Source organism: Bombina bombina, chromosome 2 (genome assembly GCF_027579735.1).
Source record: "Bombina bombina isolate aBomBom1 chromosome 2, aBomBom1.pri, whole genome shotgun sequence".
Lineage (NCBI taxonomy): Eukaryota > Metazoa > Chordata > Amphibia > Anura > Bombinatoridae > Bombina > Bombina bombina.
In genome coordinates this window covers 491,978,316-492,003,186 of record NC_069500.1, presented here as the reverse complement: position 1 = coordinate 492,003,186, position 24,871 = coordinate 491,978,316, and the positions used below count along the sequence as shown (strand labels likewise).

The 24,871-nt window shown below is 39.2% G+C and overlaps 1 protein-coding gene across 1 annotated transcript in view; it reads right to left on the bottom strand.

Annotated features, from left to right (window-relative positions):
• SEC14L2 (SEC14 like lipid binding 2) overlaps positions 1-24,871 on the bottom strand; it is a 126,125-nt gene that overhangs the window by 43,090 nt on the left and 58,164 nt on the right. The window contains exons 2-4 of the mRNA XM_053702207.1: positions 17,491-17,572; positions 13,743-13,786; positions 12,231-12,293 (exon numbers count right to left, since the gene is read on the bottom strand). Coding sequence (XP_053558182.1) covers positions 12,231-12,293; positions 13,743-13,786; positions 17,491-17,572 — 189 coding nt within the window. The remainder of the gene's footprint in view (positions 1-12,230; positions 12,294-13,742; positions 13,787-17,490; positions 17,573-24,871) is intronic.

The following is a 24,871-nucleotide window of genomic DNA, read 5'->3' as shown; positions in this document are numbered from 1 at the left end:
GAAGGCACCACGGCTTGCAAAACCTTTCTCCCAAAAATAGCCTCTGAAGAAGCAAAAGTATCAAATTTGTAAAATTTGGCAAAAGTGTGCAGTGAAGACCAAGTCGCTGCCTTACATATCTGGTCAACAGAAGCCTCGTTCTTGAAGGCCCATGTGGAAGCCACAGCCCTAGTGGAGTGAGCTGTGATTCTTTCAGGAGGCTGCCGTCCGGCAGTCTCATAAGCCAAACGGATAATGCTTTTAAGCCAAAAAGAAAGAGAGGTAGAAGTTTCTTTTTGACCTCTCCTTTTACCAGAATAAACAACAAACAAAGAAGAAGTTTGTCTGAAATCTTTAGTGGCCTCTAAATAGAATTTTAGAGCACGGACTACGTCCAAATTGTGTAACAAACGTTCCTTCTTTGAAACTGGATTCGGGCACAAAGAAGGTACAACTATCTCCTGGTTAATATTCTTGTTGGAAACAACTTTCGGAAGAAAACCAGGCTTAGTACGCAAAACCACCTTATCTGCATGGAACACCAGATAGGGCGGAGAACACTGCAGAGCAGATAACTCTGAAACTCTTCTAGCAGAAGAAATTGCAACCAAAAACAAAACTTTCCAAGATAATAACTTAATATCTACGGAATGTAAGGGTTCAAACGGAACCCCTTGAAGAACTGAAAGAACTAGATTAAGACTCCAGGGAGGAGTCAAAGGTCTGTAAACAGGCTTGATTCTAACCAGAGCCTGAACAAACGCTTGAACGTCTGGCACAGCTGCCAGCCTTTTGTGAAGTAAAACAGATAACGCAGAAATCTGTCCCTTCAGAGAACTTGCAGATAATCCCTTCTCCAAACCCTCTTGCAGAAAGGATAAAATCCTAGGAATTTTTATCTTGTTCCATGGGAATCCTTTAGATTCACACCAACAGATATATTTTTTTCATATCTTATGGTAAATTTTTCTAGTCACTGGCTTTCTAGCCTGAATCAGAGTATCTATTACAGAATCTGAAAACCCACGCTTTGATAAAATCAAGCGTTCAATCTCCAAGCAGTCAGTTGGAGAGAAACCGGATTCGGATGTTCGAATGGACCTTGAACAAGAAGGTCCTGTCTCAAAGGTAGCTTCCATGGTGGAGCCGATGACATATTCACCAGGTCTGCATACCAAGTCCTGCGTGGCCACGCAGGAGCTATCAAGATCACCGAAGCCCTCTCCTGGTTGATCCTGGCTACCAGCCTGGGAATGAGAGGAAACGGTGGGAAAACATAAGCTAGGTTGAAGGTCCAAGGTGCTACTAGTGCATCTACTAGAGTCGCCTTGGGATCCCTGGATCTGGACCCGTAACAAGGAACCTTGAAGTTCTGACGAGACGCCATCAGATCCATGTCTGGAATGCCCCATAATTGAGTTATTTGGGCAAAGATTTCCGGGTGGAGTTCCCACTCCCCCGGATGGAATGTCTGATGACTCAGAAAATCCGCTTCCCAATTTTCCACTCCTGGGATGTGGATTGCAGACAAGTGGCAGGAGTGATCCTCCGCCCATTGAATTATCTTGGTCACTTCCTCCATCGCCAGGGAACTCCTTGTTCCCCCCTGATGGTTGATATATGCAACTGTCGTCATGTTGTCTGATTGAAACCTTATGAATTTGGCCTTTGCTAGATGAGGCCAAGCTTTGAGGGCATTGAATATCGCTCTCAGTTCCAGAATGTTTATCGGGAGAAGAGATTCTTCCCGAGACCATAGACCCTGAGCTTTCAGGGGTTCCCAGACCGCGCCCCAGCCCACCAGACTGGCGTCGGTCGTGACAATGACCCACTCTGGTCTGCGGAAGCTCATTCCCTGTGACAGGTTGTCCAGGATTAGCCACCAACGGAGTGAATCTCTGGTCCTTTGATCTACTTGAATCGTCGGAGACAAGTCTGTATAATCCCCATTCCACTGTCTGAGCATGCACAGTTGTAATGGTCTTAGATGAATTCGTGCAAAAGGAACTATGTCCATTGCTGCAACCATCAATCCTATTACTTCCATGCACTGCGCTATGGAAGGACGAAGAACAGAATGAAGAACTTGACAAGAGCTTAGAAGTTTTGATTTTCTGACCTCTGTCAGAAAAATCCTCATTTCTAAGGAGTCTATTATTGTTCCCAAGAAGGGAACTCTTGTCGACGGGGAAAGAGAACTTTTTTCTATGTTCACTTTCCATCCGTGAGATCTGAGAAAGGCTAGGACGATGTCCGTATGAGCCTTTGCTTTTGACAGAGACGACGCTTGAATCAGGATGTCGTCCAAGTACGGTACTACTGCAATGCCCCTTGGTCTTAGAACCGCTAGAAGGGACCCTAGTACCTTTGTGAAAATTCTCGGAGCAGTGGCTAATCCGAATGGAAGTGCCACAACTGGTAATGCTTGTCCAGAAAAGCGAACCTTAGGAACTGATGATGTTCCTTGTGGATAGGAATATGGAGGTACGCATCCTTTAAATCCACCGTGGTCATAAATTGACCATCCTGGATGGTAGGAAGGATCGTTCGAATGGTTTCCATTTTGAACGATGGAACCCTGAGAAATTTGTTTAGGATCTTGAGATCTAGAATTGGTCTGAATGTTCCCTCTTTTTTGGGAACTATGAACAGGTTGGAGTAAAACCCCATCCCTTGTTCTCTTATTGGAACTGGATGAATTACTCCCATCCTTAACAGGTCTTCTACACAATGTAAGAATGCCTGTCTTTTTATTTGGTTTGAAGATAATTGAGACCTGTGGAACCTTCCCCTTGGGGGTAGTTCCTTGAATTCCAGGAGATAACCTTGAGAAACTATTTCTAGTGCCCAAGGATCCTGAACATCTCTTGCCCAGGCCTGGGGGGCACCGGAACCTCTAGGAACTTGTCCATCTTACATAATTTCTCTGGAATGACCAAATTGTCACAATCATCCAGAGTAGATAATACCTCCTTAAGCAGTGCGCGGAGATGTTCTAATTTAAATTTAAATGTTACAACATCAGGTTCAGCTTGTTGAGAAATTTTTCCTGAATCTGAAATTTCTCCCTCAGACAAAACCTCCCTCCTGGCCCCTTCAGATTGGTGTGAGGGTATGTCAGAAACGTTATCATCAGCGTCCTCTTGCTCTTCAGTGTTTAAAACAGAGCAATCGCGCTTTCTTTGATAAGTAGGCATTTTAGATAAAATATTTGCAATAGAATTATCCATAACAGCCGTTAATTGTTGCATAGTAATAAGTATTGGCGCACTAGATGTACTAGGGGCCTCTTGTGTGGGCAAAACTGGTGTAGACACAGAAGGGGGTGATGCAGTACCATGCTTACTCCCCTCATCTGAAGAATCATCTTGGGCACTATTATTATCTGTGGCATCATTGTCCCTACTTTGTTTGGACACCATGTCACAATTATTTTTTAAATGGGGAGACATATTGGCTTTCATACATATAGAACATAGTTTATCTGATGGTTCAGACATGTTAAACAGGCTTAAACTTGTCAACAAAGCACAAAAAACGTTTTAAAATAAAACCGTTACTGTCACTTTAAATTTTAAACAGAACACACTTTATTACTGAATATGCGAAAAAGTATGAAGCAATTGTTCAAAATTCACCAAAATTTCACCACAGTGTCTTAAAGCCTTAAAAGTATTGCACACCAAATTTGAAAGCTTTAACCCTTAAAATAACGGAACCGGAGCCGTTTTTACATTTAACCCCTATACAGTCCCAGGAATCTGCTTTGCTGAGACCCAACCAAGCCCAGGGGGGAATACGATACCAAATGACGCCTTCTATAAGCTTTTTCAGTGGTTCTTAGCTCCTCACACATGCATCTGCATGCCTTGCCTTCCAAAAACAACTGCGCATTAGTGGCGCGAAAATGAGGCTCTGCCTATGACTAGAGAAGGCCCCCATCTGAAAAAGGTGTCCATACAGTGCCTGCCGTTTTTTAACAACAATCCCCAAGATTATAATAACTATAAAGAGTTATAATCTGTCAAATATGCTTAGCAAAGTAATCGTTTTAGCCCAGAAAAATGTCTACCAGTTTTTTAAGCCCTTATAAAGCCTTTATTCTTTTACTTAATCTAAGAAAATGGCTTACCGGTCCCTATAGGGAAAATGACAGCCTTCCAGCATTACCAAGTCGTGTTAGAAATGTGGCCAGTCATACCTCAGGCAGAAAAGTCTGCCAACTGCTTCCCCCAACTGAAGTTACTTAATCTCAACAGTCCTGTGTGGAAACAGCAATCGATCTTAGTAACGTTTGCTAAAATCATCTTCCTCTTACAAACAGAAATCTTCTTCTCTTTTCTGTTTCAGAGTAAATAGTACATACCAGCACTATTTTAAAATAACAAACACTTGATTGAAGAATAAAAACTACATTTAAACACCAAAAAACTCTTAGCCATCTCCGTGGAGATGTTGCCTGTGCAACGGCAAAGAGAATGACTGGGGTAGGCGGAGCCTAGGAGGGATCATGTGACCAGCTTTGCTGGGCTCTTTGCCATTTCTTGTTGGGGAAGAGAATATCCCACAAGTAAGGATGACGCCGTGGACCGGACACACCTATGTTGGAGAAATGATATCATCAGGAGCGTCCCATACTCGTAACAATACAGGTATATATATATATATATATATATATATATACACACACACACACACATATATATATATATATATATATATATATATATATACACACACACATATATATATATATATATATATATATATACACACACACACATATATATATATATATATATATATATATATATATATATATATACACACACACACACACACATATATATATATATATATATATATATACATACATACAGTATATCTGGAAACAAATAAGACACCACTGTATAGCATGGTTTTACTATTTATAGGTATGTGTTTTAGTAAAATGAATATTTTTGTTTTATTCTATAAACTACTGACAACATTTCTCCCAAATTACAAATAAAAATATTATAATTTAGAGCATTTTTTTGCAGAAAATTATAACTGGTCAAATGACAAAACAAGTGTTTTAAGACCTTGAATAATGCAAAGAAAACAAGTTCATATTCGCTGTTAAACAACACAATACTAATGTTTTAACTTAGCAAGAGTTCAGAAATCAATATCTGGTGGAATAACCTTGGCTTTCAATAACAGCTTTTATTCTTCTTGGCATGCTCTCCACCAGTCTTTCACATTGTGTTGGGTGACTTTATGCCACTCCTGGTGCAAAAATTCAAGCAGCTCAGCTTTGTTTGATGGCTTGTGACCATCCATCTTCCTCTTGATCACATTCCAGAGGTTTTTAAAGGGGTTCAGGTCTGGACATTGGCCTTGATTGACTTGGCTGTGTGGTATGGATCATTGTCCTGCTGGAAAAAACAATCCTCAGAGTTGGGGAGTTCTGCTCATTGTCAGAGCAGAAGGAAGCTTTTCTTCCAGGATAACATTGTACGTGGCTTGATTCATGCGTCCTTCACAAAGATACATTTTCCTGATTCCAGCTCTGCTGAAGCACCCCCAGATCATCACTGATCTTAAATTAAGGAACTTTAAAAATGTATTTCTCATTAACCACTACTTGGTTTTCCACCAAAAGAGAGAAAGCACTAACTGGACGGTTTATTATTTTAAAAAAAAAAACAGAATTTATGCTTACCTGATAAATTACTTTCTCCAACGGTGTGTCCGGTCCACGGCGTCATCCTTACTTGTGGGATATTCTCTTCCCCAACAGGAAATGGCAAAGAGCCCAGCAAAGCTGGTCATATGATCCCTCCTAGGCTCCGCCTACCCCAGTCATTCGACCGACGTACAGGAGGAAATATGCATAGGAGAAACCATATGATACCGTGGTGACTGTAGTTAGAGAAAATAATTCATCAGACCTGATTAAAAAAACCAGGGCAGGCCGTGGACCGGACACACCGTTGGAGAAAGTAATTTATCAGGTAAGCATAAATTCTGTTTTCTCCAACATAGGTGTGTCCGGTCCACGGCGTCATCCTTACTTGTGGGAACCAATACCAAAGCTTTAGGACACGGATGAATAGTAAGGTTCTTATGCCACTTTATAGATCATTAGTTAGGCCTCATCTTGAGTATTGTGTGCAGTTCTGGAGGCCATATCTTCAGAAGGATATTAACAAACTTGAATCTGTGCAAAGGAGGGCTACCAAAATGGTACATGGTCTAAAAAATAAAACTTACCAGGATAGGCTCAATGACCTAAATATGTATAGCTTAGAGGAGAGAAGGGAAAGAGGTGATATGATAGCAACTTTCAAGTACATTAAAGGGTTTAGTAAAACTGAGGCTGTGGGTATTTTACATAAAATGGAAAATTCAAGAACAAGGGGTCATGAGCTCAAGCTAAAGGGTAGTAGATTCAGGAGTAATTTGAGGAAGCACTTCTTTACAGAAAGAGTGATTGATTTATGGAATAAACTTCCTCAAGAGGTAGTAGCAACAAACACTGTGGGGGACTTTAAAAATGCATGGGACAAGCATAGGGCTATCCTACGAACTAGATAAGTTTATACTGTTAGGTAAGGTGGGGCAGACTTGCTGGGCCTATGGCTCTTATCTGCCGTCAATATCTATGTTTCTATGAAGGGAGGGAGCAAATCAGGTCACCTAAATGGAAGGCACCACGGCTTGCAAAACCTTTCTCCCAAAAATAGCCTCTGAAGAAGCAAAAGTATCAAATTTGTAAAATTTGGCAAAAGTGTGCAGTGAAGACCAAGTCGCTGCCTTACATATCTGGTCAACAGAAGCCTCGTTCTTGAAGGCCCATGTGGAAGCCACAGCCCTAGTGGAGTGAGCTGTGATTCTTTCAGGAGGCTGCCGTCCGGCAGTCTCATAAGCCAAACGGATAATGCTTTTAAGCCAAAAAGAAAGAGAGGTAGAAGTTGCTTTTTGACCTCTCCTTTTACCAGAATAAACAACAAACAAAGAAGAAGTTTGTCTGAAATCTTTAGTGGCCTCTAAATAGAATTTTAGAGCACGGACTACGTCCAAATTGTGTAACAAACGTTCCTTCTTTGAAACTGGATTCGGGCACAAAGAAGGTACAACTATCTCCTGGTTAATATTCTTGTTGGAAACAACTTTCGGAAGAAAACCAGGCTTAGTACGCAAAACCACCTTATCTGCATGGAACACCAGATAGGGCGGAGAACACTGCAGAGCAGATAACTCTGAAACTCTTCTAGCAGAAGAAATTGCAACCAAAAACAAAACTTTCCAAGATAATAACTTAATATCTACGGAATGTAAGGGTTCAAACGGAACCCCTTGAAGAACTGAAAGAACTAGATTGAGACTCCAGGGAGGAGTCAAAGGTCTGTAAACAGGCTTGATTCTAACCAGAGCCTTAACAAACGCCTGAACGTCTGGCACAGCTGCCAGCCTTTTGTGAAGTAAAACAGATAACGCAGAAATCTGTCCCTTCAGAGAACTTGCAGATAATCCCTTCTCCAAACCCTCTTGTAGAAAGGATAAAATCCTAGGAATTTTTATCTTGTTCCATGGGAATCCTTTAGATTCACACCAATAGATATATTTTTTCCATATCTTATGGTAAATTTTTCTAGTTACAGGCTTTCTAGCCTGAATAAGAGTATCTATTACAGAATCTGAAAACCCACGCTTTGATAAAATCAAGCGTTCAATCTCCAAGCAGTCAGTTGGAGGGAAACCAGATTCGGATGTTCGAATGGACCTTGAACAAGAAGGTCCTGTCTCAAAGGTAGCTTCCATGGTGGAGCCGATGACATATTCACCAGGTCTGCATACTAAGTCCTGCGTGGCCACGCAGGAGCTATCAAGATCACCGAAGCCCTCTCCTGGTTGATCCTGGCTACCAGCCTGGGAATGAGAGGAAACGGTGGGAAAACATAAGCTAGGTTGAAGGTCCAAGGTGCTACTAGTGCATCTACTAGAGTCGCCTTGGGATCCCTGGATCTGGACCCGTAACAAGGAACCTTGAAGTTCTGACGAGACGCCATCAGATCCATGTCTGGAATGCCCCATAATTGAGATATTTGGGCAAAGATTTCCGGGTGGAGTTCCCACTCCCCCGGATGGAATGTCTGACGACTCAGAAAATCCGCTTCCCAATTTTCCACTCCTGGGATGTGGATTGCAGACAAGTGGCAGGAGTGATCCTCCGCCCATTGAATTATCTTGGTCACTTCCTCCATCGCCAGGGAACTCCTTGTTCCCCCCTGATGGTTGATATAAGCAACTGTCGTCATGTTGTCTGATTGAAACCTTATGAATTTGGCCTTTGCTAGATGAGGCCAAGCTTTGAGAGCATTGAATATCGCTCTCAGTTCCAGAATGTTTATCGAGAGAAGAGATTCTTCCCGAGACCATAGACCCTGAGCTTTCAGGGGTTCCCAGACCGCGCCCCAGCCCACCAGACTGGCGTCGGTCGTGACAATGACCCACTCTGGTCTGCGGAAGCTCATTCCCTGTGACAGATTGTCCAGGATTAGCCACCAACGGAGTGAATCTCTGGTCCTTTGATCTACTTGAATCGTCGGAGACAAGTCTGTATAATCCCCATTCCACTGTCTGAGCATGCACAGTTGTAATGGTCTTAGATGAATTCGTGCAAAAGGAACTATGTCCATTGCTGCAACCATCAATCCTATTACTTCCATGCACTGCGCTATGGAAGGACGAAGAACAGAATGAAGAACTTGACAAGAGCTTAGAAGTTTTGATTTTCTGACCTCTGTCAGAAAAATTCTTATTTCTAAGGAGTCTATTATTGTTCCCAAGAAGGGAACTCTTGTTGACGGGGAAAGAGAACTCTTTTCTATGTTTACTTTCCATCCGTGAGATCTGAGAAAGGCTAGGACGATGTCCGTATGAGCCTTTGCTTTTGACAGAGACGACGCTTGAATCAGGATGTCGTCCAAGTACGGTACTACTGCAATGCCCCTTGGTCTTAGAACCGCTAGAAGGGACCCTAGTACCTTTGTGAAAATTCTCGGAGCAGTGGCTAATCCGAATGGAAGTGCCACAAACTGGTAATGCTTGTCCAGAAAAGCGAACCTTAGGAACTGATGATGTTCCTTGTGGATAGGAATATGGAGGTACGCATCCTTTAAATCCACCGTGGTCATGAATTGACCTTCCTGGATGGTAGGAAGGATCGTTCGAATGGTTTCCATTTTGAACGATGGAACCCTGAGAAATTTGTTTAGGATCTTGAGATCTAGAATTGGTCTGAACGTTCCCTCTTTTTTGGGAACTATGAACAGGTTGGAGTAAAAACCCCATCCCTTGTTCTCTTATTGGAACTGGATGAATTACTCCCATCCTTAACAGGTCTTCTACACAATGTAAGAATGCCTGTCTTTTTATTTGGTTTGAAGATAATTGAGACCTGTGGAACCTTCCCCTTGGGGGTAGTTCCTTGAATTCCAGGAGATAACCTTGAGAAACTATTTCTAGTGCCCAAGGATCCTGAACATCTCTTGCCCAGGCCTGAGCAAAGAGAGAAAGTCTGCCCCCCACCAGATCCGGTCCCGGATCGGGGGCCATCCCTTCATGCTGTTTTGGTAGCAGTGGCAGGCTTCTTGGCCTGCTTACCCTTGTTCCAGCCTTGCATCGGTCTCCAGGCTGGTTTGGGTTGGGAAGTATTACCCTCTTGCTTAGAGGATGTAGAAGTAGAGGCTGGTCCGTTTCTGCGAAAGGGACGAAAATTAGGCTTATTTCTAGCCTTAAATGACCTATCCTGAGGAAGGGCGTGGCCCTTTCCTCCGGTGATGTCTGAAATAATCTCTTTCAAATCAGGCCCAAACAGTGTTTTGCCCTTGAAAGGGATGTTAAGCAATTTTGTCTTGGAAGACACATCCGCTGACCAAGACTTCAGCCAGAGCGCTCTGCGCGCCACGATAGCAAACCCTGAATTTTTCGCCGCTAATCTCGCTAATTGCAAAGCGGCATCTAGAATAAAAGAGTTAGCCAATTTAAGTGCATGAACTCTGTCCATAACCTCCTCATACGAAGATTCTTTATCGAGCGACTTTTCTAGTTCTTCGAACCAGAAACACGCTGCCGTAGTGACAGGAACAATGCATGAAATTGGTTGAAGAAGGTAACCTTGCTGAACAAACATTTTTTTTAAGCAAACCCTCTAATTTTTTATCCATAGGATCTTTAAAAGCACAACTATCTTCTATGGGAATAGTAGTGCGTTTGTTTAGAGTAGAGACCACCCCCTCGACCTTAGGGACTGTCTGCCATAAGTCCTTTCTGGGGTCGACTATAGGAAATAATTTCTTAAATATAGGGGGAGGCACAAAAGGTATGCCGGGCCTTTCCCATTCCTTGTTTACTATATCCGCCACCCGCTTGGGTATAGGAAAAACATCGGGGGGCACCGGAACCTCTAGGAACTTGTCCATCTTACATAATTTCTCTGGAATGACCAAATTGTCACAATCATCCAGAGTAGATAATACCTCCTTAAGCAGTGCGCGGAGATGTTCTAATTTAAATTTAAATGTTACAACATCAGGTTCAGCTTGTTGAGAAATTTTTCCTGAATCTGAAATTTCTCCCTCAGACAAAACCTCCCTCCTGGCCCCTTCAGATTGGTGTGAGGGTATGTCAGAAGCGTTATCATCAGCGTCCTCTTGCTCTTCAGTGTTTAAAACAGAGCAATCGCGCTTTCTTTGATAAGTAGGCATTTTAGATAAAATATTTGCAATAGAATTATCCATAACAGCCGTTAATTGTTGCATAGTAATAAGTATTGGCGCACTAGATGTACTAGGGGCCTCTTGTGTGGGCAAAACTGGTGTAGACACAGAAGGGGGTGATGCAGTACCATGCTTACTCCCCTCATCTGAAGAATCATCTTGGGCACTATTATTATCTGTGGCATCATTGTCCCTACTTTGTTTGGACACCATGTCACAATTATCACATATATTTAAATGGGGAGACACATTGGCTTTCATACATATAGAACATCGTTTATCTGATGGTTCAGACATGTTAAACAGGCTTAAACTTGTCAAGAAAGCACAAAAAACGTTTTAAAATAAAACCGTTACTGTCACTTTAAATTTTAAACAGAACACACTTTATTACTGAATATGCGAAAAAGTATGAAGCAATTGTTCAAAATTCACCAAAATTTCACCACATTGTCTTAAAGCCTTAAAAGTATTGCACACCAAATTTGAAAGCTTTAACCCTTAAAATAACGGAACCGGAGCCGTTTTTACATTTAACCCCTATACAGTCCCAGGAATCTGCTTTGCTGAGACCCAACCAAGCCCAGAGGGGAATACGATACCAAATGACGCCTTCTATAAGCTTTTTCAGTGGATCTTAGCTCCTCACACATGCATCTGCATGCCTTGCCTTCCAAAAACAACTGCGCATTAGTGGCGCGAAAATGAGGCTCTGCCTATGACTAGAGAAGGCCCCCATCTGAAAAAGGTGTCCATACAGTGCCTGCCGTTTTTTAACAACAATCCCCAAGATTATAATAACTATAAAGCGCTATAATCTGTCAAATATGCTTAGCAAGTTTTAGCCCAGAAAAATGTCTACCAGTTTTTTAAGCCCTTATAAAGCCTTTATTCTTATACTTAATCTAAGAAAATGGCTTACCGGTCCCCATAGGGAAAATGACAGCCTTCCAGCATTACCAAGTCGTGTTAGAAATGTGGCCATCATACCTCAGGCAGAAAAGTCTGCCAACTGCTTCCCCCAACTGAAGTTACTTCATCTCAACAGTCCTGTGTGGAAACAGCAATCGATTTTAGTAACGTTTGCTAAAATCATCTTCCTCTCACAAACAGAAATCTTCTTCTCTTTTCTGTTTCAGAGTAAATAGTACATACCAGCACTATTTTAAAATAACAAACACTTGATTGAAGAATAAAAACTACATTTAAACACCAAAAAACTCTTAGCCATCTCCGTGGAGATGTTGCCTGTGCAACGGCAAAGAGAATGACTGGGGTAGGCGGAGCCTAGGAGGGATCATATGACCAGCTTTGCTGGGCTCTTTGCCATTTCCTGTTGGGGAAGAGAATATCCCACAAGTAAGGATGACGCCGTGGACCGGACACACCTATGTTGGAGAAATGTACATTTAAAAAATGTGAAGCATTTTCAGTCATTAAATGATGGAACTAATGCAACATTTCATTATACAATAAACTCACCTCTGGAGGTTGCCACTTTTCTAACACATTATCAGAATCCATGTGCTTCCGAAATTCAACATTCTGAACAAAACAAGGCAAATTGTAAGAATAGGCTATGTGAGAGAAAGCATTTGCAAAGTGTCTAAATGGGAGGGTAGGTGGAAGAGAAAGGGATGGGGAAAGGCTCAAATCTGCACTTCTCTGCAAAATATTTTTAATGGTGTATATTTTTATGACAAGATTTCTTTAAATTACATTAAATTGTACTGTAAGGCCTTAAACGGACAATAAAGCCAAAATTAAACTGCAATTGATTGGATAGAGCATATACTTTTAAACAACTGTCCAATTTACTTCTATTATCAATTATCAATGTTGTTTAATTTTCTTGGCATTCTTTGTTAAAGAGTAACCCTAGGTGAGCCGCCCAGGTGCGTGCACATGTCTTTAGCCATCTGGCAACAGTGTTTGCAAAATTGTTTATAGCAATCTTATACATGGTTACAAACACTGCTGTCCTAGGCTTCTATAGACATGTGCACAACACGCTCCTAAGCTACCTAGGTTTAGTCTTCAACAAAGGATACCAAGCAAATTTGATAATATAAGTAAACTGGATAGTTGTTTAAAATGAATTGCTCTGATTCATAAAAGTTACTGTCCCTTTAAGGTTATTTGCCATATTACTGAAGGGCAGAGTTAAGTACACTGCACACACGTTTAATTTACCATCTCTATCATGATGTGCACTTTGTATCACTGTAATGAACAAACATTTTCTGCAAAGGATTATAATATGATTAATGTTTCTCAAGTAATGAATGTATGTGTTTATTATCAGCGTATACGCATATAGTACATATTAATAATGTCTAGGAGTTTAGTCACAATACATAAAAAAATATGTGACTATAGATAGTGGGGGCTATCTATCCAGCTCCGAATGGAGCTTGAGGGCCCGTGTTTCTAGCGAGCCTGCAGGCTCGCCAGAAACAGCAGTTATGAAGCAGCGGTCTAAAGACCGCTGCTCCATAACCCTGGCGGACAGACATCGCCGGAATTCAACCAGATCGAGTACGATCAGGTTGATTGACACCCCCTGCTGGCGGCTGATTGGCCACGATTCTGCAGGGGGCGGCATTGCACCAGCAGCTCACAAGAGCTGCTGGTGCAATGCTAAATACGGAGAGCGTATTGCTCTCCGCATTCAGCGATGTCTGTCGGACCTGATCTGCACTGTCGGATCAGATCCGACAGACATTTGATAAATTGGCGTCAATGTGTATAAATACACATTATTAGGTTATATGTGCATGTACATTATAGAGGACTTGCTGTATACTCAATATGTGTACATACACCATATGAATGTCTGTGTGTTCCCACCCCCTTTATATGTGCTTACGTCATAGGATATAACACACACATCACAAATAAAGTACACACTATTGTAAAAGCACAGGTGCGGTTTGCTGCATGAGGTAAGAGTTCTTCAGCTTATCACTAGCCCTGCAGGTGTAAAGTCCTTACCTTTCGGAGCATGCTCTCAGATTTCTGCAGGTTAAAGCATCGGGCTGGGCGGTGGAAGAGAAGGAGATTACAAAAAGATTATACACGGGATATTACATTGCAAGGCTACAATACATAACCCTTTAACTGCTGATTCACATGCTATGCAAACTGTAGTAAACAAGGGTTCATGGGAATTTAAGTTTAAGAAAATGTAAGAATTATAAGGTATAATGTAATCCTTTACACAAGCGACTTTATTCCAAGTCAATGGGAATTTTTGCTAATAAATCATTTAAACATTAGAGATTAGAACACAGTACTAGATAGTGAAATCACTAATTCAGTACTTTTGTATACTTCAAATTTGCTTATATTTTTCCACATTTACGATAGAGAAATAAGTAGTCACATTATTTGAGCTAACCTGGTTATCTACCAATGTCTCATTACTGTAAAAGGAACGTTAAACACTTTGAGATTGTAGTACAACATGCTTAATTATGTGTAGGAAATGAATATATTATTATTTATTTTGTTCCTCTTTCCTGTAATTTAACACTGAAAATGGTTGGTTTTCTTCATTAAAATTAGTTTCTACTAAGTAATGTGTGCAACCATGTTGAAACATAGGTTTCCCCTTATCTATCTCTTCTGCTCAGGGCAATAAGGGACAGAAATAAAACAGTTAATAGAAGACTGTAAACAAAAGCTGCATGTAAATCTTATACAACTAGATGTTTAACACAAGGTACAACATGATGTTAATGCCAGAAGTAAACATCCGTACTTGTCTCTATAGTGTAAATATAAAAAAATCAGGACAGACAGATAAAGGGAGCCTAGGTTTCAACATCGCAGTGTCTGTTACTTTATAGCAACTCAGAAACTAAAATTCTACAATGATATTTAAACTAATATAAAAATACATCTATGTACTAGTGTATCTCTGGCTAATGTTTGCTTGTAATACATCATTATATGTAGCAGTACTTACTGTTTAATATCCCTTTCATTACTTTAACTTGTCAGATACTTTACAAGGAGCCCTCACCAATGATGTTCCAGTCTATCAGAAAACATTTTTCACACAGGTGTTCACATGATTGTGATGTTCATTTAGGGCTGCAGTGATATATTTGGTGTTTTTTTTAAAATAATAAATGAAAAACATGTATCCAGACACGTCATTCATCACCAATACAGATCCAATTTAGTTGCCATGTTTTAATTTCATATTAGCTACATCATTTTGCTGTGCAAATAAACAGAAAGAATCCTGTTTATATAAAGCTGGAGCAAGATTACATATGCTTTTGCTGGTGACGCCAGTTTTTACGCGGTTTTGGTATAACATATACAGCGCCGCATATAAATGCGGCATGTATATTTCACCCGTCGGCCGCAATTTTTACTCCCATAAGGTAACATAGAACTGTGTCGCAAATCGGTATCACATATTCAGCCCAAGTACTTACGCGGCGAAAATGGAGAAATATTACTCCATTTTCACCTCGCCACACATAGGTAGGCGCAGCAAGCATTGCGCTGAAAATGTGAGCAAATAGGATTTAAGTAGCTCTTATCCTATTGGCTGATTTAAATTTGAATAAAAAATTAGCCAATAGGAATGCAAGGGACGCCCTATTTAAACGCGTACCTTGAATTCTCTATTCAGTGTACGGCAGCGATCGTACAAAGAAGATCCTCCACGCTCCATGGCTCCGCAGTCGCCAGTCCTGCTCCGCGCTCATCTCCGCTCTGCGCCGGCTTGGTCCTGGATGAAGAAGGAAGAGGTCCCCGCTTGGAAGAAGACTTCACCGCCTGGAACAGGACTTTATCCGCCGGACTTCAGGAACGGTGAGTACCTATTTGGGGAGTTAGACTTAAGCTTTTTTTTATTTTTGGGGGGGTTTGCTTTTTTTAGATTAGGGTTTTCTGGGCACTCTTAAAAGAGCTGAATGCTCTTATAAGGGCAATGCCCATACAAATGCCCCTTTAGGGGCAATGGCTAGTTTAGGATTAGTGTTATTTTTTTTTTATTTTGGGGGGTTTGGTGGCTGGTTGGGGGTTTACTTTTAGAGGGGGGACTAAGTATTTTTTTAAGGAAATTAGCTGTTTAATTTAGGGCAATGCCCTACAAAAGGCCCTTTTAAGGGCAATTGGTAATTTAGTATTAGATTAGGGGGTGTTTTTTGTTTGTTTTGTTTTTTCCATAGAGATTAGGTTTAATTTTTTAATTTTTGATAATTTGGTTTTTTATTTTATGTAATGTTAGACTTTTTTTATTTTTTTGTAATCTTAGGTTAATTTAAATTTTTATTTTTAAGTAATGTTATCTTTTTTATTTTAATTGTAAATTAGTATTTTTAATTTAGGCAATTGGGGTTAATTTAGGGGGTGTTAGGTTAGGGGGCTTAGTAATTGAATTAGTTATTTGCATTGTGGGGTTTTGGCGGTTTAGGGGTTAATAGATTTTTTAGGATTATTGTGTTGTGTGGGTTTGGCAGATTAGGGGTTGTTTTATTAGATTTTTTTGCGTTGTGGGTTAATGGCGAATTAGGAGTTAATACATTTATTAGGTAGTTTGCAATGTTGGGGTTGGTGGATTTAGGGGTTAATACTTTTATTAGGTAGTTTGCGATGTGTGTGAATGGCGCATTAGGGGTTAAAAGTTTAATTAGGCATATTGCGTTTGGGGGGGTTGTCGGTTTAGGGGTTTGACGTGTCGGGTTTTTTTTTTGGGAGGTGGGTTAAACTTTTATGGGAGATTTTACTTTTTTTTTATTTTCTTAGGTGCCGGCAGTTTCTAAAGTGCCGTAAGTCACTGGCGACTCCAGAAATTTGTATTTACGTTCATTTCTGGACATCGCTAGTTTATCCGTTTATGTAATACCCCGATGTACAAGGTGAAATTACGAGCGGCGGGGGTTTCAGCAGTTGCGCTGAAGCCTGCGTCGTATATGTAATCTCGCCCCTGGTGCATAATGCACAGTTAATTTAACAGGATGAGTTTTTAAAGGACTGGAATACCATTGAAAATAATAATTTAAAAAATTGTGGAAGCTGAAGTTTTCGTACTTGCTTGTAATTGGCCCTATTAATATACAGGTAAATTCTGGTTACTAAAGGATCAGTTTTTAAATGTATCAGGCTTTATATTTTTAGTTTATTACAAGCTAATGGAAAGCCTGCGTGCCCATGTGTGTGTGCGGCTGCATGTGTGTGCGGCTGCATGTGTGTGTGAGTGCATGTGTGTGTGCGCGAGAGTGCGTGTAAAACTTCTAAGGATCTATTAATTATTATAGAATAAAGTTTTTTTAATCAGAATTAATGAGACCTTTGGCTATCTCTCAGTAATATAAACATCTGATATCTGGGAGTTATTTTTGTGTCAGGTGGTATAATAATGTATCTTTAGTCCACGGTGCAAGGCTCAGCAGTGAGTGATACTGAGCTGCCAGCTTGGCACCATATGTGTGGGATATGCCACCTCAAAGACTCTTTGCAGTGACCTATGAATACTTGGACAGATATACCTGCCTGGCACACGGATGGACTACAGCAATGATAATATTTATCTGTGTGTTTTATAGCTCTACATTACTGTTTTTCTGATATATCAGGGAGTAAAGTGCTCTTATGATGCCCCCAGCTTATCCGTTATTCCATATCCAAGATCTTAGACTGCCATAAAGTTTATTTCAAGGATACAGGCGGTTTATCACTTGACAGCATGCAGGACTCCTTAACCCTTTCTGTGACTCACCTCGTAGCCATCGCAGCAAGTAGTAATCATCCTGACTATACGCAGGCAGCTTGGGCATTAGGTCCTTGACATTTTCACGAAACTGGGTAAAATTACAACAACAAAATTAAAAAATAATACTGTGTACACAGAATAATTTATACATGTTGTGTGGAAACCTTGCTAGAAAATTACAATGTTCCACACAGGCTTGTTTGCATGGTCTCTTTTCTTGCCTATTATACATACGTCCCTAATTGTCCTCAACAGGAGTGATAGACAAGTGGAAACTTAAAGGGACACTGAACCCAAATTTTTTCTTTTGTAATTCAGAAAGAGCATGCAATTTTAAGCAACTTTCTAATTTACTCCTATTATCAATTTTTCTTCGTCCTCTTGCTATCATTATTTGAAAAAGAAGGCATCTAAGCTTTTTTTGGTTTCAGTACTCTGGACAGCACTTTTTTATTTCTTGGATGAATTTATCCACCAATCAGCAAGGACAACCCAGGTTGTTCACCAAAATGGGCCGGCATCTAAACTTACATTCTTGCATTTAAAATAAAGATACCAAGAGAATGAAGAAAATTTGATAACAGGAGTAAATTAGAAAGTTGCTTAAAATTTCATGCTCAATCTGAATCACGAAAGAAAATTTTTGTGTACAGTGTCCCTTTAATTTCTGCTGCTGTCTATTATACACATATTTGTTGTTTCTTTAGTCTAGTCAGTGCTGCAATACTGACATTTTACAATTTAGGTGGTGGCTTTAACAGGCAAAATAGGTATTTCATATGAAAAAATAAAGATAAACCAATTAAAACACTCTAACCAGTAAAATGGATCATCAGGAACACATTAAAGGGTTGAACATTGTACACTATGGCCCATTAAGCATAATATCTGCTATTTATTGCCATCATGAAAAACATCCACGAATGCAAAAGCACCACATTCAAATCTGCAGTGACACAAGACAATACTATCAGAGAACCTCTGGACACTAAAGTCAACGATGAACTGATGTGGCAACACTTGTTTCTATTTCTAACACAAAGGTAACAACAGAACTAGAACAACCCCCACTTAAGCATACACACTAAGCACTGAAATGACCTAGACAGTTCATAAAAGATCTTAACAAACAGAAAAGCGCTCAGATTAAAGTGCATTAATTGAAGAACACATTTAAACGAAAGTGACATTAAACTCCGCTCTAAAAATTGTGAACAATCTGGTATTATAAGTGAATGATAAAGGTCTACCAGAGAATTTTAACGTGGCCAACATTTATTTAGCACTCTCTACACTGTGAATGGACAGCCCCAATAAAAGTCAATTATGTGAGTGATTTAGCGCATCGGTACTTCCTGATATTTATATGTTAGTGCATGTTGTGTGGAAACCTTGCTAGAAAATTACAATGTTCCACACAGGCTTGTTTGCATGGTCTCTTTTCTTGCCTATTATACATACGTCCCTAATTGTCCTCAACAGGAGTGATAGACAAGTGGAAACTTAAAGGGACACTGAACCCAAATTTTTTCTTTTGTAATTCAGAAAGAGCATGCAATTTTAAGCAACTTTCTAATTTACTCCTATTATCAATTTTTCTTCGTTCTCTTGCTATCATTATTTGAAAAAGAAGGCATCTAAGCTTTTTTTTGGTTTCAGTACTCTGGACAGCACTTTTTTATTTCTTGGATGAATTTATCCACCAATCAGCAAGGACAACCCAGGTTGTTCACCAAAATGGGCCGGCATCTAAACTTACATTCTTGCATTTCAAATAAAGATACCAAGAGAATGAAGAAAATTTGATAACAGGAGTAAATTAGAAAGTTGCTTAAAATTTCATGCTCTATCTGCATCACGAAAGAAAAAATTTGGGTACAGTGTCCCTTTAAGTTCAATCATGGCAACACCCATTACTTTATATAAACTAAGTGGAATTTAAAAACCCAACAATTTTCAGAGTTAAATTACAGGGAAAGGGTGCAACAAAAATAATGAAAGTATGTTGCATTTTTTTTTAACTACACATAATAAAACATTTCATATTACAATCTCATACTGTTTAATTAATATCCCTTTAACTAGTGAGTGATGCATTAAAAGTACAATAAAGTTAAACAAATTGATCGGACAGATGAAAGTTTAAATACATTTTCAAATTACTTATATCTGTTTTGCTTTGTTCTCTTGTTATCCTTTTTTAAACATAGGTGGATGCATAAGAGCTCAAGAGCATACACATGTCTTTAGCACTCTATGGTAGCAGTTTTTACAACATTGTATAACATTATTACAAACATTTATACAAACACTGTTACCAATAGAACAAGGCAAATTTGAAAATAGAAGTAAATTGGAAAGTTGTTTAAATCTACATGCTGTATCTGAATCATGCAAGTTTAATATTGACTTTACTGTCCCTTTAAATACACAGCCAATTGGAAACCATAATGCCTTACTCCAAATTCTTTATAGCAGAGAAACATGGGGCATGTGCTACCCCCAATGCAATGTTTTCAGGAGCACCCTGCCTATAAATAACCAGACATTACCAGTGGCTGGTTATTGCTACCGCGAGCTCGCTGTAGCAATTAGCACTCAGAAAGTTAACCAGAGATCAGATCTCTGTTTAATTTTCTAAAAGTGCCCCAAATGCCCTCAAAATAAAAAACTGCACTAGGCAGTTTTTGGGGGCTAAAGTTGGGGGGGCTTAGAAAAAAAATGGCACTGAAAAGTACCTTTACATTGTGGTCTACGGGAACTGTGTGTTTCCTGTAAATATATATGTATAAGCTTATATATATATTTGTGTTCGTACGTGTACATAAATATATATGTATAAGCTTATATACATATTTATGTGTTAATACGTGTACATAAATATATATGTATAAGCTTATATATATATTTGTGTTCGTACGTGTACATAAATATATATGTGTAAGCTTATATAAATATTTATGTGTTAATACGTGTACATAAATATATATGTGTAAGCTTATATACATATTTATGTGATAATACGTGTACATAAATATATATGTGTAAGCTTATATACATATTTATGTGTTAATACGTGTACATAAATATATATGTATAAGCTTATATACATATTTATGTGTTAATACGTGTACATAAATATATATGTATAAGCTTATATACATATTTATGTGTTAATACGTGTACATAAATATATATGTATAAGCTTATATACATATTTATGTGTTAATATGTGTATATACACATATTAACACATACATATATATGTATATAATCATATACATTTAAATTTTGTTGCCATCCCTGCGTGACTTACCCCCTGCACTGGGCAAGTTCTCATGCTGTGTCTTACGGTATGAGAACAATGCTCCCATTTGAGCTTACGGAAGCGCGTTTGCATTGCTGTCAACTTGTAATACCAGCGCACACTAGCGTGCACTGGTATTACTCAGTGGAGCGCTAATATCGCTTTCACAAAAGCAATATTTAGAACTCCACCCTATATTGGCTACTAACTATTTAAAAAATAGCCCAATTGAGGGCAGATAGAGCCTTCAGTAATAAGCATAATATAGAAATATACAGATTTTAAATGGCTCTCTATTATGTGTTCTTCGTAGAGAACTGAAAGTAATGCATCACTGCAATGTCTCTTTAAAAGGACATTAAACACCACTTGCATTTGTGTAAACATTGTGCTTGCTCCATACTCTCTAGAGAGACCAAAATGCATAAAAAGTCTACTTAACCAGCTACTAATTTGCAGCATTTTGAAGAAAATCCTGGGTTACACATGGGTTGCAGAATTTGTAGTGAATGTGGGACAAGCACATTTTTTTACACAAAAGTAAAAAATGTGTAATGCCCCTTTAAGACAGAAACAAAAAAAATAGAAGTTGCTCTTTCTAAATGCCTGTCTGTAAAATAAACATTACTGTATCACATACTGAAGCAGATATTTACACTTGGAATGAATCTCAGTAAACAGTTGAATAAGTGAAGATGTTTTATATGTTTAGCATCACTAACACTGAATCCCCTAGCCCTGTGACAGTAGACAATCCTCTATGGTCCCTGAGGTGCAATGTTTCAGCTACATCCATGCTAACATGAAAAAACTCTCAAAAAGCACCAGCCTGAGGTTTTGCACCAACAGCAGCCAAAGTGAGGAGTCTGATATCACAGTGCCCATGTGAAGTGTTTTAAGTGTTTCTCACACATAGAGAGACATCTGAAGTGTCAAACCCACCAAGACGCCAAGATGAAGTGCCAGACAAACAGAGGTTGGTCTGAGAGAGAGGTCAGGCTGGAATAAAAATGGAGAAGTCAATATGCAATCAGGAGTAGCAAAAAGGAAGAAGGCAACATAACACACAGAGGCCAACCTCGTATCAGTGTATAGAGGGCACTCAAAGTAATCACATACAGAGAGACCACTGTGAAATGTCAATTACACTGTTGTGGACCCCCTATCCAGCAGTCCTGCAATATCGCTCATTACAAACAAAACATACAGGGTTTGTTACTTGTGGATCAGAAGCCTCTTTATATAATGATTATGCAATGGGTTGTTCTACAAAAATGAAATGCTTTATATGAACCATGTTTTTGTTAATCAGAAAGTATTTTCAATTTTGTCATGCTCTGAAATACTACATTTTACAGCTTTACAAACAAATCTTCACATTTGTGAAATCTTTATTTATAGCGGATGATTTATTTCATTACATCATTTGTGTGCACTTTAAAGAGACATTAAAAATCGAAATCTAACATAATTCATCATACACAGTCTTACAAAGTGGAGCAGTCGCTCCACTGTATGGCCTTTTGTTTATTTTGGCCTTCGGTATATGCTCATAATGCTAGGCCCAACGTTGAAGCTGAGGATACAGCCAATCAGAAGCCTTACTGCTCCCACTTATACAAAGATATAGTAAACACTCTCAGTGTCTACTTCATTGGTCCCTGGGAGAACTCTAGAAAAGCTCTAGAGACTCAGGGGGTAGTTATCAAGCCGTCTACTTTTCTGGCTTTGCCGGCCCAATACGCCCGCCTAAGCTCGCCTACCTTCGCCGCCGCGGACCAGAAAAAATACGCCTAAGTTATCAAATAAAGCTGTCAAAAAGCTGCGGGGCGATGAGCAGCGGACTGTGAGAGTTATCACTCATCCGATCTCGCTGCTCTTCGGCTTTTTCCCAGCTTTATTGCTAGCCTGTCACTAAGCACTCACACTAAACTACACTGTTCTATCCCTATACCGGCGCCCCCGGAGCCTCCCGCAACTCAATAAAGTTACTAACCCCTAAACCGCCGCTCCTAGACCCTGCCGCAAGTCTTATAAATGTATTAACCCCTAATCCGCTGCTCCTAGACCCTGCCGCAACTCTGATAAATGTATTAACCCCTAAACCGCCGCTCCCGGACACCGCTGCCACCTACATTATACCTAGTAACCCCTATCCTGCCCCCCCTATACCGTCGCCCTCTATAATAAAATTATTAACCCCTATCCTGCTGATCCCGCACCTCGCCGCAACTAAATAAATAGTTTAACCCCTAAACCGCCGCTCCCTGAACCCGCCGCAACCTATATTAAACCTATTAACCCCTATCCTGCCCCCCTACACCGTCGTCACCTATAATAAATTTATTAACCCCTATCCTGCCCCCCACTACACCGCCGCCACTGTAATAAAATTATTAACCTTTAAACCTAAGTCTAACACTAACCCTAACGCCCCCCTAACTTAAATATTAATTAAATAAATCTAAATAATATTTTTATTATTAACTATATTAATCCTATTTAAAACTAAATACTTACCTTTAAAATAAACCCTAATATAGCTACAATGTAATTAATAATTATATTCTAGCTATCTTAGGATTTATTTTTATTTTACATGCAACTTTCAATTTATTTTAACTAGGTACAATAGCTATTAAATAGTTATTAACTATTTAATAGCTTACCTATCTAAAATAAACTGAAATTTACCTGTAAAATAAATCCTAACCTAAGTTACAATTACACCTAACACTACACTATACTTTAATATATTATTCCTATTTAAAACTAAATACTTACCTGTAAAATAAACCCTAATATAGCTACAATATAAATAATAATTATATTGTAGCTATCTTAGGATTTATATTTATTTTACAGGTAACTTTGTATTTATTTTAGCTAGTTAGAATAGTTATTAAATAGTTATTAACTATTTAATAACTACCTAGCTAAAAGAAATACAAAATTACCTGTAAAATAAATCCTAACCTAAGTTACAATTAAACCTAATACTACACTATCATTAAATTAATTAAATAAACTACCTACAAATAACTACAATTAAATACAATTACATAAACTAACTAAAGTACAAAAAATAAAAAAAGCTAAGTTACAAAAAATAAAAAAATAAGTTACAAACATTTTAAAAATATTACAACAATTTTAAGCTACTTACACCTAATCTAAGCCCCCTAATAAAATAACAAACCCCCCTAAAATAAAAAAATGCCCTACCCTATTCTAAATTAAATAAAGTTCAAAGCTCTTTTACCTTACCAGTCCTTAAAAGGGCCATTTGTGGGGGCATGCCCCAAAAAGTTCAGCTCTTTTGCCTGTAAAAGAAAAATACAACCCCCCCCAACATTAAAACCCACCACCCACATAACCCTAATCTAACCCAAACCCCCCTTACAAAAACCTAACACTAATCCCCTGAAGATCATCCTACCTTGTCTTCACTCAGCCGAGCAGCGATGGAACCGAAGTGGACATCCGGAGCGGAAGAAGTTAATCCTCCAAGCGGCGCTGAAGAAATCTTCCATCCGATGAAGTCATCATCCAGGCGGCGTTGAAGAAGTCTTTGATCCGGCCGATGTCATCTTCCAAGAGGCGCTGAAGATGTCTTCTATCCGGGCGATGTCATCTTCCAAGCCGGGTCTTGAATCTTCCTCCCGCCGATGCGGAACCTCCTTCTTCACCGACGGACTACGACGAATGAAGGCTCCTTTAAGGGACGTCATCCAAGATGGCGTCCCCTCAATTCCGATTGGCTGATAGGATTCTATCAGCCAATCGGAATTAAGGTAGGAAAAATCTGATTGGCTGATGGAATCAGCCAATCAGATTGAGCTCGCATTCTATTGGCTGATCGGAACAGCCAATAGAATGCGAGCTCAATCTGATTGGTGTAAGTAGCTTAAAATTGTTGTAATATTTTTAAAATGTTTGTAACTTATTTTTTTATTTTTTGTAACTTAGCTTTTTTTATTTTTTGTACTTTAGTTAGTTTATGTAATTGTATTTAATTGTAGTTATTTGTAGGTAGTTTATTTAATTAATTTAATGATAGTGTAGTATTAGGTTTAATTG